Source organism: Aedes albopictus, chromosome 2, assembly GCF_035046485.1.
Source record: "Aedes albopictus strain Foshan chromosome 2, AalbF5, whole genome shotgun sequence".
NCBI classification, from domain to species: Eukaryota; Metazoa; Arthropoda; class Insecta; order Diptera; family Culicidae; genus Aedes; species Aedes albopictus.
The window spans coordinates 261,143,165-261,159,344 of NC_085137.1; the positions used below are offsets into that span (position 1 = coordinate 261,143,165).

The following is a 16,180-nucleotide window of genomic DNA, read 5'->3' on the forward strand; positions in this document are numbered from 1 at the left end:
GCGCGTTATTATTTCTACCGTTTAACCGAATCACAAGTCTCGGTCATTCTTTAATTAAGTAATCGATTAGTTTACCGAACCCAACACTCCAATCGTGTATATTTCAGTGGCGACGAGAAGTGGAGTTGTTTCGCGTCCCGGGTGGTGTAAAAAGTGCCAGTTTTCCGGTGATTTTTGGTGTTTCTCACTGGGGGGAAAGTTGAACTGCGAAGGAGCCATTCATCCCTTTGCGACGACGTCGACGGCGGAGGGAACAATAGCAACAGTTTGCGCGGTACCTACACCGCCGGAGTTGGTTTGTTTCACCACTTTGCACAGGTTTGCTGCAAGAACCGTAAGTTTTTACCTCTTGAAAGTGGAAATAAAGAGAGAAACCGAGTTTCAATTGCATGCACAAAGTGAGTTTCTGAACCATTTTCTTCTGCCTAGCAAGCAAAGAAATTGTGTTCCATTTTGTTTCCGTACAGTGATCTGGCTTTGTGTGTTGTAAACACGATCGACTTTTAGTCGCAGCCGAACATTTTTGTCACGTACGAGTAGTTTGTTTCATCCAACATTGTAGTTTGTCACACAGTGTTGCGTCAAAGTTTCCCCGCAACAAAAATTGTTTCGCAGTTTGTTGTGCGACATCGTTGCATAGTTTATGCTCAGAGGAAAAAGCAGAAATAGTTTATGCTAGTTTTGAGCGACGACAACAGTTTGGTTTGTTTGTTTCACGTTTCGTTGATAAAGTTTGTCGTTGAGCACGATCATTTGAAAACAGTTTGAAAGTTTTCATGTTGACACAGTAACAACATAGTTTGCACTGTGGGTCAAAACTGTTGAAAAATTGGACAAAAAGTTTTCGCAAAAAAGTTTTTAAGTTTTTGCAATTATTTTGTCAGCTGTTTGTTTTGATCAGTTTTTTCGATTATTACACTGAAAAAAAAATCTAGCTTGGTTTTGTGTAATAATTCATCAAATCGTTTTCTAGTTTTCGTCGTTTGTTTTTTGCTGTCAGTATGCCGTTAGTGAATCACGTTGAGCCGTACGTGCCCGGTACGATTCCGTTTAGCCAGTACCTGGAGCAGATGGAATGGATCTTCATCGACAACAAGATGGCGGATCCGGATGAACAAAAAGCATCGTTTTTGGCGGCATGCGGCAAAGAAGTTTACAGCGAATTGAAGCTTCTGTTTCCCGGAAAGGATTTGAAGACAGTGTCATTCAAGGAGATTACGGATGCGTTGAAGAAGCGATACGACAAGACAGAGAGCGACATGATCCAGCGTTACAAGTTTTATCAACGAGTCCAAGGTTCTACCGAAAGTGCGGAGGATTTCATCCTAGCTGTGAAGCTGCAAGCGGAGATGTGTGAGTTTGGCGAGTTCAAGGACATCGCAATCCGCGACAAGCTTGTGTGTGGAATTCGCGACCCGGATGTACAACAGCGTTTGTTTGATGAGGAAGGTTTGACGCTAGCCAAGGCGGAGAAGATCATCATCAACAGAGAGTTAGCTGGAGCGAACCGAAAGCTAGTTTCTCGTGAATCCGGTCGAGTGAGTGTTTTAAACAGGCTTGGAAAGCGACAAGAGCCAGCAGTTTCACGTGGTGGATACCGTAGTAGGAGTCGGAGCCGTGGAGCAAGCAAGCGGTACAGGAGCCGTAGTCCAGTTTCATCTAACCGTGGAAATCGTTCTTCATCCCGATCACGGAAGTTTCACTGTAGTTTCTGTGGCAGAGATGGTCACATGCGTCGCTTCTGCTACGACCTGAAGAACAAAGAGAAGAAATCTGTGAAGTTTGTGGATTCTCTTGCAGAAAAACCGAAGATGACGGAGTACCAGAAGAGTTTACGTCGGCGGTTGAACAGATCTGTCTCGGACGATGAGGACATGGAGTGCTTGATGATCTCTTCCATCGGCAAAATCAACGAGCCGTGTTTCCGATCAGTGTTGGTCAAGGGGATTCGTCTGGACATGGAGATAGACTGTGGAGCTGCAGTTTCCGTAGTCAGCAAGGACACCTACGAGGGAGAATTCGCCGATATTCCGATGCAGAAGTGTACCAAGAAGTTAGCAGTGATCAACGGAAGTCGTTTGGTGGTCGAAGGACAGATTCCAGTGCAGGTGGAGTTGAACGGACGTCGGAAGTTCGTCAAACTAGTTGTTTTGCGCTGTGGGAGCTCGTTCACACCGTTACTTGGACGAGATTGGCTGGACATCTTTTTTCCGGAATGGAGGAGTGCGTTCGGCAGTAGTTCAAACCTGAATCAGCTGTCGTTGCCGATGTCGGAAGAACGTGTCGTGGACGATATCAAGGGTAAGTTTGCCAATGTTTTTGATAAGTCTTTGTTTACTCCCATCAAAGGTTTTGAGGCGGATCTAGTGTTGAAGAAAGGAGCATCACCGATTTTCAAACGTGCGTATGACGTTCCATTGCGTTTAAAGGACAAGGTTGTTGAACATTTGGACAGTTTGGAGAAAGATGGCGTCATAACACCGATCGATGCAAGCGAGTGGGCATCGCCGGTGATCGTTGTAGTGAAGAAAGACGGTGGTATCAGGATGGTGATCGACTGCAAGGTTTCGATCAACAAGGTGATCATTCCGAACACCTATCCGCTGCCGTTGACACAGGATATGTTTGCTTCACTAGCCGGTGCTAAAGTTTTTTGTTCATTAGATCTTGCCGGAGCGTATACACAGTTAATGTTGTCGAAAAAGTCTAGGAAAATTATGGTGATTAATACGATCAAAGGTTTGTTTTCGTATAATCGTTTACCACAAGGTGCTTCTTCAAGTGCTGCTATTTTTCAGCGAGTCATGGATCAAGTTTTGCAAGGCATAGACGGAGTTTATTGCTACTTAGACGATTATTATTATTATTATTATGAGGATTACGAGGACTGTTTAAGAAAGCTTTATTTGGTTTTGGAACGACTTTCTAAAGCTAACATAAAAGTAAATTTGCAGAAATGCAAATGGTTTGTGACACGTTTGCCATTTTTGGGTCACATTTTAACCGATAGAGGTTTGTTGCCGTGTCCAGAAAAGGTCGAAACGATTCGGAAAGCTAATGTTCCGAATAACGTCACCGAGTTGAAAGCGTTTCTTGGTTTGATAAATTACTACGGTAAGTTTATCCCAAATCTATCCTCACGTTTAAGCTGTTTGTATCGTTTACTAAAGAAAGACGTTAAGTTTGTCTGGACCAATGAGTGTCATCGAGTGTTTAACGAAAGTAAGCAATGTTTGTTGTCTTCAAAGCTACTTGAGTTTTTTGATCCACAAAAGCCTGTTGTTGTAACAGATGCTAGCAGTTATGGGTTAGGTGGCGTGATTGCTCACGAAATCAATGGAGAAGAGAGGCCCATTAGTTTTACCTCCTTCAGTTTAACTAACTCGCAGAAGTCCTACCCAATTTTACACTTGGAAGCGTTGGCCGTTGTGAGTACCATAAAGAAGTTTCCTAAGTTTTTGTTTGGAAAAAAGTTTACTGTGTATACAGATCACAAACCGTTGATAGGCATATTTGGCAAAGAAGGCAAAAATTCGTTGTTCGTAACGCGTCTGCAGAGATATGTAATGGAACTGAATATCTACGATTTCGACATTGTTTACAGACCGTCAGCGAAAATGGGCAATGCAGACTTTTGCTCAAGGTTTCCTTTGCCAGATGAAGTTCCAGTTTCGTTGCAACGAGAGTTTATCAAAAGTTTGAACGTTTACGATGAGTTTCCTTTGGACCATGTTTTAATTGCCAGCGAGTCAAAGCAAGATGAGTTTATACAGACAATAGTTTTCTACATGAAACATGGTTGGCCGAAGAAGTTGGAGCGTAGTTTTTTGGACGTTTATGCACAGCATCAAGATCTTGAACTGGTTGAAGGTTGTTTATTGTACCAGGATCGTGTGTTTATTCCTGCTAGTTTACAAAAGCAGAGGTTGAAGCTGTTGCACAAGAATCACTCAGGAATCACCAAGATCAAGCAGATGGCAAGAAGGACAGTTTACTGGTATGGCATGAACAGTGACATCGAAAGTTTCGTCAAAACATGTAGTGTGTGTTGCCAGATGAATGCAGTTGCAAAGCCAGTTTCAAGTTCCAGTTGGATTCCTACAACAAAACCGTTTACACGTATTCATGCAGACTTCTTCTACTTCGACAAAAAGGTTTTCCTGGTCATTGTGGACAGTTTTTCTAAATGGTTGGAAGTTGAATACATGAAGTTTGGAACAGATGCCAGGAAAGTCATTTCAAAGTTTATGAGCGTTTTCGCTAGGTTTGGGTTACCTGACGTAGTTGTTACAGATGGCGGACCACCGTTTAGTTCGAAAGAGTTTATAGTTTTCTTCGAAAAACATGGAGTGAAGGTGATGAAGAGTCCACCGTACTCGGACTGATGGTGAATGCCTCAAAAACAAAGTACATGCTGGTAGGCGAAACCGAACACGACCGGATCCGTCTGGGTAGTAATGTTACGATAGACGGGGATACTTTCAAGGTGGTGGAGGAATTCGTCTACCTCTTATCCTTACTGACGGCTGACAACAACGTGAGCCGTGAAATTCGGAGGCGCATCATCAGCGGAAGTCGGACCTACTACGGGCTCCAGAAGAAACTGCGGTCGAAAAAGATTCATCCACGCACCAAATGCACCATGTACAAAACGCTAATAAGACCGGTGATCCTCTACGGGCACGAGACATGGACCTTGCTCGAGGAGGACCTACAAGCACTCGGAGTTTTCGAGCTCGCTGCACTTTACGGCGAACCCAGCATCCAGAAGGTGGCCAAAGCCGGAAGGATACGGTGGGCAGGGCATGCTGCAAGAATGCCGGACAACAACCCTGCAAAACTGGTGTTTGCAACTGATCCGGTTGGCACAAGAAGGCGTGGAGCGCAGAGAGCACGATGGGCGGATCAGGTGGAGCGTGACTTGGCGAGCATTGGGCGCGACCGAGGATGGAGAACGGCAGCCACAAACCGAGTATTGTGGCGTACTATTGTTGATTATGTCTTGTCTTAATGATGTTGAACAAATAAATGTTTGTATGTATGTATCTGGGACTAGGTCAAGGCTGAAGCGAGCAGCCCCCACGATGGAGATCTTTTACGTTGGCCCTATGTACCACTAGGTGCGCCCAGTAAAGATACATGAATGAGTGATTTTAGTTTATTGTTTATTGGTACGTTCATTGGTACACACACTAAAGGTTTACTTCCCTTGGATTTTCAGAATAATTTCCATCGTTTTATTTTTTATATATATTACTGTGTTTATGAATACTGTTTTTTGCATATTGTCTACTGCTATTGAGTCTTCATTATCATAATATCAATATTGAGGAAATCCAGCCTTTCCTTTACAATGCTTATTTGATTTGCAACTGAATTTTGAGCTTCCTCTCAAAATTTTAGTTCATATGAGACTGCACAAACTTTTGATTTACCTTTTTATTTCGTTGATAATTCTAGTTTTTCACACACTGCACAAAATATTTGAGGGATTTCTGAGGAGAACGTAGGTTTTCATTTAATTTTACAAATTTTCTCTGATGTATCCGTTTTAAAATCAGTTCCCTGCGAAATGTTAAATGAAATATGATGCCCTAACTCTAATATTTTACGACAGATGGCCAAATATTAAAGACGGCTGAATGCGAAACCTCAAATAACAAACGTTTTTCATTGTAATTCCCATATTAACGAAGCGGCCTTAAGGCGAAAGTGGAAGCATTTCCTCATTTTTTTGGTTTTTGATTTTTCATTAAATAACGAAGCACTATTTTCAAAATCGGTTCTCGTACACGAGACTCAAAGTCACTTTTATAATCAAATAAGAACTGTAAAATAAAACACTTTTTATCGCTATAATCAATATGGAAGAGATTATAGCTGTTGTCATTCACTTTTAGTCAATCCATGCAAAGTTTTGATCATGACGTTCCCCATGACTGTTTTCACCGGATTTCGTAACCGTAAATAGATGATTTCCACCTGCTCGCAATCCATTTTCCGCTCCACTAGTTCCATGGGAGTATTTTCCCTCATAGCCATGGTTATCGGTGCCATTTTTATTTTTGCGATTTATGTTACGCAACTTAAATGAGCCCTTACTAAGCCCTGGGTTATCTGTGACTTTGGGCTGGTCATTTGCCTTCTTTTGAGGTGACATCTTATCCATAAATGATCGCCATTCATACAACTTCTGACTTGCGGCTCGTACTTCATCGATGCACTGTTCGTGTCCAGGGTTTCGTCCTATAGGCGGGGCATTTATTGCGTCATCTAAATCTATTTTCAGCGGCGCCAGAGCAGACAATGCTCTTGAAATTCCAATCTGTAATGGATAAACAATGTTTGAACAATAGCAAGTGAGCAAATTCGAAAAACCCAGTATTACCTGAGAATGTCGAATCCGGTGTTCCATCAAATCTGCTCCGAGAAGCTCTTCGTTGGGATCCATTCTTATTGGTACAATTTTGTTGATTATCCACAAAAGTGCAAGCGTAACGCAAATTCCCCAGCAAATCAAACAAAGTGCAGACAAAGATTGAACTCCCAGCAAATACCAGCCGCCTCCCTTGAACAATCCTGATCGACCGCTTGTTGTATCCAGAGGAATAGGATTGTCAGCGAATAAACCTACAGCTAAAACTCCTGCAAATTAAAAAAAATGTTTTTTATAACACTAACACTGAACATGACTCGTAGAACGAACCCCAAATTCCAGCAACACCATGAACAGCGCTTGCTCCAACGGGATCATCAACACCCATCCTATCAAACAAGGGCATGCTGAAGCAGCACAAGGCGGATCCTATTACTCCAATGATGATTGCTTCCCACGCGTGATATAGGAAACAACCGGCAGTTACTGAGACCAGCGAAGCCAAAATACCATTAATGAGATCCACGATATCCAACCGACCTTCATTTCGAACCATGGAATATCTAATGAAATAAATTAGTCAGTTAAATTACCTACATTCAATATTCATCTGAGCTTACATTATACTGAAGGTTCCTCCGCCAAAGGATCCCATCATGGTCATTACGGCAGCTCGAGCTGCATAAATCCATTTAGCTCCACTCACACCGTACGTACTGCCTGAATTGAATGCTAGCCAGCCCCACCATAGGACAAACAACCCCATGCAGGCATTTACGGGATTGCCCAACGGTAGTGGATCCGTCCCTTTTGCATAACGACCAAGCCGTGGCCCCAGCATCATAGCAGACGCGAATGCTGAAGATCCTCCAATGAGATGTACGGGTCCACTGCCTGCGATGTCCACCACTCCCAAATTACTGAGGAATCCATGTTCACCCCAGACCCACCCAGCTGGAATACAGTAGACGATCGTGTTCAGGAATGAGAACAGACAGTACGCCTTGAAGTTGCATCTGGAAATGAAGAACAATATTTAAAAAATATCAAACGATTATTCACGATCCCTCTACTATAAAATAAGTCCCATACAGAAAACTTAAACCTAATTTCAACAATGTGGCTCATTCACCGTGAACATAGGCTTAACTACTCAAATAATTAGAAGCATTCTGTTGATTCCAAGTTTATAAGAAATCAATAATAGCGATTTCACTCACTTTCACTTTCACTTTTTTTGCAAAGCTCTTTTAAAACTGTTCAGTGTCGTTGAGACTGATCTTTGTGAATGTTTGTCGTATTCTGCATTTGAGAAATATGCATAACTTTTTAATTTCACTAAACTTATCAAATTTGTTAAGAAATTTTCTGAGCAACTTCAATTTTAACTCCACCTGAAAATTTTTAAAATTCATTGAATATTTTATTTGTGCCCCCTTCAAAATATTGAATTCTGACCTATTTTTCCCGTGGGGGCGGGGTTGGTTGACATAAGAGAAAATCGAGATTTGTGTCACCCTTATTATCCCTTAAATAAATCATAAATTTTGATTAATACAAGCTTCTGTTATTATTTGATCTATTGTATTGTGCGTGATACAACCTCAATATCACACATATTACAATAGATAAAATAAATAAATAAAATGCATTATTCAAAATTTAAGATCTGTCAAGAAATATGGTTGATTCAACCATATTATGCTTACATCAACAATATTTATTGTTAATGGTTTGATGGCTCATGTAGTCACATATTAAATTCAAGCATGGTTATGCTAGGTTATGCTTAACCGTAGTGTGGCCCGCAAAAAAAACACCCGTAGAATGCCGGCAGGGTACCCGGGTACCCTTATTGCTTTTATTTTAATTTATTTTTTTTTGCTCATTCAACTCACAAACTCATTATCTATCGTTATAATATTTATTAGATTGGTCCTATCACCTTCTTCTTCTTCTGTATGGCTCGAGATTCACAATGGAACTTGCCCTGCCTTACTTCAACTTAGTGTTCTTAGAGCTGTAATCACCATGGACGTCCACTCGTCCTGGGGTGTCGACGTCCACACGCCTAGGCTAGCTCACCTATGGAGTTCTCTCAGGGTCGGCATTAGACCTCTCGGGGGACTGAACAACCTCTTACTTACCTCGGAAGACTAGGTAGACAATGGAAGGCCACTACTAATCAAAGAATGCTATCTTTCTTTTACAGACGGTAAAAGTCAAAAGTTTAGTTAAACAATTTTTATTCGGGTGTGGGTATTTTCTAGTACTCGGGATGTTGATTCGATGGCGTCGCTGCTCTGCTGGTACGTTGAGGAGGAGAAGGAGGAAGGAGTACAACATACCTTGCTGGCGCACGTGCTTGGAAGGGATGCGCCGCTCTTTGGGATCCACTCCGTCGGGGCGCTACTTCTCGCCGTCGAATCCCGCTCGGTTCGAGTGCCGACGATCCGTCGTCGGGGCTAGGAGTTTCTAATTGGACTTTTCCTGGCGGGGATAATGAGTTCCCGCCCGTTCTGTGGCACTGGGATGACCTGACGAGGGGACCGTCTGTTGGGGAACGTCCCGTGATTAGGTTGATATACACCACGCACTGGTGGCCCGGTTGAATGGTTCTGGCGAACCGTTGATGGTAGGTTCGGGAATCTGTGTGGCCGGGTTAAGGTGAACCGGGGGCACGCTTGGAAGCGGCGGGGCGTGTCCGGTATGTCCCGTTGAGTTACACGTGGATTTCACAGGTTTACACCATTGACAAGGGGTAACCTGGACCTCGTACCTCGAGCGTTTTCCGTGCTCGGAATCTTGGAAAAAAACCGTTTTGTCCACGCACTCAACTAATTACAAAAAAGTCACACTTCAACCGGTTTCGTTTTACGAGGCACTTTTTTTTAAATACGTGTTGACTGCTTCCAAACCCGGCCTTAACTGCCTCGATCATCTCATCTCCCACTCTCATTCCCTCTTTTCCTCTCCTCACCAATTCTCCTCCTCCTTCATTCCACATATCCTCTCCTATCCTTCTCTCCATTCCATACCTACAGCCGGATTTAGTGTTGTTGTATCCCGGTTTTGATCCCACTGGTATAACACTTTGCGTTTAACAAGGGGTACATGGGGTGTATATAAAGTATTCAAATTGATTTAAATTGTACATAGGTTTTTTTTTCATATCCAAACTAGCCCTATATGTCATTTTTTTTTATCTTCTACTAACATTGTGTTTGATTTAACTAACCATAGAGATACTGTACATAACAATTATTTATTATAATTTTGAGAAAAATGAAGTATTTAGAAAAATAGAACAATTTTGCTTGACTTTCCATTGTAACCGAATTAGGTCGGTAACAGAGCACTTCCACAGTTATTAATTGAAGGGCTTTCTTTGTCTGCTATTGCATGAATTTGTATATTGTGAAGCAAGCACAATGATACACTATGCCCAGGGAAGTCGAGAAAAGTTGCCGACTGGAACGGGCATCGAACCCGCCGTCTCCGGATTGGCGATCCATACACTGAGAAAACTGATCTTAAGAAGGCCATAAGTTTTTCTTATGAAATTTCGACAAATGAAAATGTTTTGACTTCCTTAAGGAATTCTTATGACATCATGTCATAAGACATCTTATGAAATATTTTTGCACAATATAAAAAAAAATGACGCAACCTGAATTCGAACCAGGGACGTCGAGATCGGAGAACGCGTGCTTTACTCACGCGCCCATCGACGCTTCGGAATTTGGGTTGATTGGAGTACAATAAGAAGTTTTTTTTTCTCGGAATTAACGTTTCATAAGGTATCTTATGATTTTCAAAGGAGTCTTCTTATGAGATTTTTCATTAGACTGCTCTAATGAATTTCTTAGGAAAATTTTGCCCCAGCGTAGCCTTAACCACTAGGCTAATTGGAGACCCGATCACCGTGGGTGCTGGATAATCCGGATATCCGGGTTTCATAGTGGCTAAATCAATAAAAATAAATAATCTTTAGAATTTATATCAATCATCCACAAACGAAACCGGAATGCACACGCATGCGGTATATTGCTTTTTCGCTATATGTAAATTGAAACTGATTGTACAGAGCCCGCTATAGAGCTTTACACTGATTTGTCATCTTCAATGACACTATTCTAAATGTACATGCAATCAGTTATAGCCTTACGTTAGATAGTCGTTGCTACAAGGAAATCAAGAATACGTCGACATTTGCCATTGAATGATTCAATTTTTATAAGTGACAGGTGTGTGACAGTATCAAAAGTTTCCACAATTTGATCAACAGCAGTATTGACTTGAGATTATGAGCACTTTGATCTTACAAAATAATTGACAACGAATTTAAATTACAATTGAATTGAATTATCAAACCAACTTCAATTATCCAAACAAGCACTCAAATCCTTCCACGCCTCAACTGACCGCAGTAAGGACTGAAATAGTGAAGAACGTTAGCGATTGGCGATCGCACAGTAACTGAAACTGAAATTTTGTGAATCACATGTTATGAACAAGTTTTCCTTCGCACCTTTGCACGATACGATCTGATTGGCAAAATGTAAATATTGTTTATATCCGCTCATTGCGGTGGGGTTCCGCTTCTTAAGTCTCACTAAGAGGATCTAAAATATTAAGGTAACGGGGTAGCAGGTTAGATGAAACGGAATCTTTAATAAACAAATAATATCCTGATTAGATCCTGAGTATATTTTTTCGTCATATTTGTGTTCCATTCAAATGCGTAATACTTTTTATACGTGAATCAAATCCACTGGCTGAAAATTTAAGTACATGTAAACAAAAGTTACAGAACGCTTAGTAAAAGTAGAACGATTTTTGAAAAAAAAAATAAAAACATTATATCGTAACATTTTTTTTTGTCTTTATTATAGAGACTTTCAGCCTGGGGCTGGTGCGTCTCTTATATCGTAACATGTACAACATGCAATATTTTCATTTTTTGTGATTAAGCTTATACTTAAGGCTTTCATACGCAGCCTTGTTTGAGGTTTCATATTCGCTAAAAAATATGACAAATAGGTATATATTTAAAGTACATTTGATGATTTATTATACTTTGAACAATAAAAGTGTTTTCATTTTCTTAAGCTCCCTTACTGTAATACAGTCAGGATTCGCAGGGCGATACTCTTCGTCCACCGCGATTTTTCGGCTGCCTTATATCCGATTGAGTTAATTTTTTGTGTGTAGTTGCAGCATATCATAAGCTAATACCGTAATCTGGGGGGAAGTTGATCAGTCCTCCTCTATTCTTTTCAATAAAATCAGGTACTACAATGCATATGATTCCAAACAAATATTTTTAAAACATGTACTGAGTGGACCTATACCAAGTTCCGTAAACAAAATGGTTACACGAAACTGCTACATTTTGTAAAAAATGTTCAAATGATCAAATTTGAAAACTTTCAATCCGGGGTGAAGTTGATCATAACATAACATTCTTAGATTGAAAAATATTGAACTACCGTAAAATAAGGTGTTACGGGACGGAAAATTTTTTTGTCCCTTTTTGTAACTCATGGGTTTTACTTCTTAAAACTTTCAGAAAAGCAGTCCGATCATTGTCTTGCTGCCTGCTACGCATATAGATTACAAAATTTGATGATTTTTTGGAGAAATTGAAGATGTTTAACAAAATATGCGAATTTTTAGAAAATATGAAAGGACATTGTTCAAAATACTGATACGTGGGTTTAAATATACCGTACATTGTATGGTACATAAATGGTTTAAAACAATAAAATGTACCATAAATAAATTGTTTTTAATTCCATCTTGTACCGACTTTTCGAACCCTCTAAGCAGAATACCCTCTTCGAATGAGTGTAATCAGTTTCGTACCTTTTAATTCCGCCCTATGTTGCTTATCCTTTGACAGATACGCGTATTTCGACTACCATTGTTTTAATTGTTTTTTCACTACTGGTTATACATTTAATGAAATGGTTCTCTTTTGTTATGTTGTTGAATGATTTGTCTTTATTAAAGAGACTTTCAGCCCTTGGCTGGTTCGTCTCTCCAAGTTATTTTGTATTGTTTTACATTACATAAACCATATCAGTAACGAATTTTGAAAACGACGTATAATCAATGCTACACCATTGATTATACGTCGTTTTCAAAATTTGTTACTGATATATTATTATATTATCTTGTCATTTTCCTCCTGAAGGGATGTACGACGGTACATAAGTTCTGCGATTGTTGCACGTGAAGTTCAACATTAATGTGCACTGATTGACGATTACACCTGAAATTTGTTTGTCAGTCAACAACAGTCGTGGGATTGCCCCTTCAGAATTGTGGCATCGTTGAATGCTCGTGTGTTTCTCCTAAAATGTCACAAAGCAGTGGAGTCATTACTCGCTCTGGATCAACGTCAACATTGATTGGGTCACTCGCCAAACGTTCTCGCGAGGATTTAACAAAACACGATGGTGATAATGAGATTGTGAGCTTGGATGATTTGTGGAACAAAATGCAAACAATGCTCACCAGTACCTGTGACCGAATCGAGAAGAAGATTGAAAGCTGTAATGCAACGTTGGAGAAACGTATATCTGGCATTGAGGAAGAGCTGAACGCTGTACGTAAGGAATGCTCTGAAAAAGTTGTCAAACTGGAAGATACTGTGGCTGGCGTTCGAGCTGATCTGGATTTCGCTGTTGAAGCTATGTACAGAATGGACAAGAGTAGGGAACTCATCTTATCTGGTATTCCGTTCCAAAGTCGGGAGAATCTGGATGAGCTCTTCCGTGAAATTGCACTAACGATCGGCTACAGTGCGAATCAACTTCCCCTAGTCGGTCTGCATCGTTTGGCTCGTGCTCCGATTTCATCTGGAACTTCGCCTCTCATTCTCTGTGAGTTCGCCCTCCACTCTAAGAGAAACGAGTTCTACCGGCTGTATCTCTCAAAACGTTCGCTATGCCTCCGAGATATTGGCTTTGACAGCGGTAATCGTGTTTACGTTAATGAAAACCTTACCAACAACGCAAGAAAAATTCGAGCCGAAGCTGTTAAGCTGAAAAAGCTGGGACACCTGGACCAAGTTAGCACTCGGAATGGGATCGTTCACGTTAGGCGTAAAGGATCGGACAATGCATCAGCAATCTATTCACTTGATCAGATTGCTCTACACAATAAAAACCCTATCCAATAAAGATATTCATTTCCTTCCCGCTCTTCCTTGCTACCTCTCCTGTTTTTTTCCTTTGAATCCATCCATTCCTGAAAGTTATCAACACAGATTTTTCACGTTAACCTTATCCTTGTTATTCTCACATTCCTAGTTCTTCGTACATCCATGTCTCCTCTCCATGGATTCCTTGATTTCATCCCCTCCTAAAAGTTCGTTGCTGCCAATGCTGACCAATGCTGCGATGATGCTGTATGCGGGTTGCTGTTGTTGTTGCTGCATGGCTGGTGCTGCTGTTGGATGGTGGTTACTACAGTGAGGTGACTGGTGCTGCTGCTGTACGGCTGGTGCTGTTGTTATTGAAATCCGATTGAACACAATGAGCATGACTGGTACTGTTGTTGATTGAACTCCGATTGAACACAATGAGATGAATGAATTTTTTTGATATGAACTTGAATTGTCTCTTCTCTGGAATTATGTTTGTTATTTTTGAATGGATTCGGCTGCGACGAGTAATATTATTATCAGATAGTCGTTGAAATATGCAGCCTACAGTTAGTTTTAAGTTGTGGTTCTCTATATCTGTTTGTTATTTGTCTGCTGTTGGTTTTGTGGGGTGGTTTTTCTTGAAGTGCTGTACCATGTGTCTTGACTATGGATAGGACCGAGTCTTCCAGCAACAATGCTACTGAACCAAGTGTGATTTCTAGAGCTGTTGTTAATGCGGTTTTGATAGAAGAAAAGCTTAATATTGCCCACATTAATGTGCAAAGTTTATGTGCACGTAAGTTAAGTAAATTCGAAGAATTAAAAACGTTAGTTTCTCATAGCAAGCTTGATGTAGCTTGTTTTACAGAGACGTGGTTGAGTAGCGAAATTAATGACAGATTGATCAATATTGAAGGCTTCAATTTACTTAGAAATGATCGTAATAGACATGGAGGAGGAATTTGTATTTACATAAGAAAAGGTCTAGCTTATCGGTTGATCAAGAAATCAGTTATTTGTGAAAATGATGTTTCCACCAAAACTGAGTATTTAATTTTAGAAATTCTAATTGGCAAAGATCGTTTACTCCTAGCTGTATATTACAATCCTCCGGAGGTTGACTGCTGTGATCTTCTGCGTAGCCATTTTGAAGAGTATTCTATGAAATATTCATCCACTTTTTTCATAGGTGATTTCAACACTGATCCGTTTAAGCAAACTAGAAGATCTTCACGCTTGAATGACTTAGTGGCAAGCATGTCTTATACTAGAATTAACTCAGAACCTACATATTTTTACAGTACAGGTAGTTCACTGTTGGACCTTTTTTTAACGGATACTCCTGATGCAGTGTTAAAATTCAGTCAGATATCTTTGCCAGGCATTTCCAAACATGATTTGTTATTTACTTCACTGAACTTTTCCAATAAACATAATGAGTCCGGTTACTGGTACCGTGATTACGTTAACTATGACCACGCCTCTCTTTTCGAGTCCTTCTTTAGAATCAAGTGGAATGATTATTTTTGCGTTGATGACCCAGATATGTTGACAAATATCTTTAATAATCATCTTGCTATGCTTCACGATCAATTCTTTCCATTGCGTTTTCGAAAGTTTCGTAAGAACCCTTGGTTCAATAATGACATTGAAATAGCTATGATAAACAGAGATCTAGCTTATCGAAATTGGAAACTTTCCAAAACTTCCGAAAACGAGTCCCGATACAAAAGATTGAGAAATTCAGTAAGTTCAATGATTTCCAATGCAAAAATAGCACATGACAGACAAAAGTTAAATCTTGATCTTCCTAGCAAACAATTGTGGAATAACGTAAAAAGGCTTGGCGTATCGGCAAAAGAACCTCCTCCACCTTACAACATTCCCCAAATGATATAAATGAATATTTTTCCTCAAATTTTTCTGCAGGTGATAGAGAAACAATACGATATTCAACAAATGATGATGGTTTTCATTTTCGTCCTGTAATGGACTATGAAATCATAAATGCTATTTTTGATATCAAGTCCAATGCTGTTGGCTATGATGGCATTCCCATCAAGTTTCTGAGGATTATTCCTCTTTTGCATTACCTGTATTTGAGCATCTTTTCAACTCAATCATCGTTTCTAGTAAATTCCCTACTCAATGGAAATGTACTAAGGTTATAGCAATAAATAAAAAACCAAACGTAGAAGCTATTTCAAACCTTAGACTAATTAGCTTGCTGCCCACAATATCTAGAATTTTTGAAAAATTGATCAAAGTTCAGATCACAGACTACGTTTCAAGAATGAACTACATTCATAGTTTCCAATCTGGTTTTAGAAGGCATCATAGTACTGATACTGCATTATTAAAGGTTCATGACGACATTGCAAAGTCAATTGATAAAAATGGTGTAACTATTTTATTGTTGATTGACTTTTCAAAGGCATTTGATCGTGTGGTTCATAGTAAATTAATAAACAAGCTTATATCTCTGTACAATTTCTCCAACTGTTCTGCAAAACTTATCGGTAATTATCTGAGCCAGCGGAGTCAAGCGGTTTACTGCAATGGGGAGCTGTCTGAATTTAGACCAACTATTTCCGGTGTTCCCCAAGGGTCCGTTCTTGGACCAATCCTTTTTACACTCTTTATAAACG

The 16,180-nt window shown here is 40.1% G+C and overlaps 2 protein-coding genes across 4 annotated transcripts in view; one reads left to right on the plus strand and one right to left on the minus strand.

Annotated features, from left to right (window-relative positions):
* The first annotated feature begins 1,001 nt into the window (after positions 1 to 1,001).
* On the plus strand, positions 1,002 to 4,385 carry LOC134286494 (uncharacterized protein K02A2.6-like). The gene is made up of 3 exons (XM_062848110.1): positions 1,002 to 2,301; positions 2,350 to 2,739; positions 4,132 to 4,385. Exons 1-3 carry the CDS (start codon positions 1,002 to 1,004, stop codon positions 4,383 to 4,385), a joined length of 1,944 nt encoding a protein of 647 aa, XP_062704094.1.
* A 1,062-nt stretch (positions 4,386 to 5,447) lies between these two features.
* LOC109622265 (putative ammonium transporter 2) overlaps positions 5,448 to 16,180 on the minus strand; it is a 32,732-nt gene continuing 21,999 nt past the window's right edge. For all 3 annotated transcript variants that reach the window (XM_062851642.1, XM_029872301.2, XM_062851641.1), the window contains 4 exons: positions 6,997 to 7,392; positions 6,707 to 6,939; positions 6,389 to 6,645; positions 5,448 to 6,325 (listed from right to left, as the gene is read on the minus strand). In XM_062851642.1, the coding sequence (XP_062707626.1) occupies positions 5,897 to 6,325; positions 6,389 to 6,645; positions 6,707 to 6,939; positions 6,997 to 7,392 (1,315 nt within the window). In that variant the 3' untranslated portion in view covers positions 5,448 to 5,896. The remainder of the gene's footprint in view (positions 6,326 to 6,388; positions 6,646 to 6,706; positions 6,940 to 6,996; positions 7,393 to 16,180) is intronic.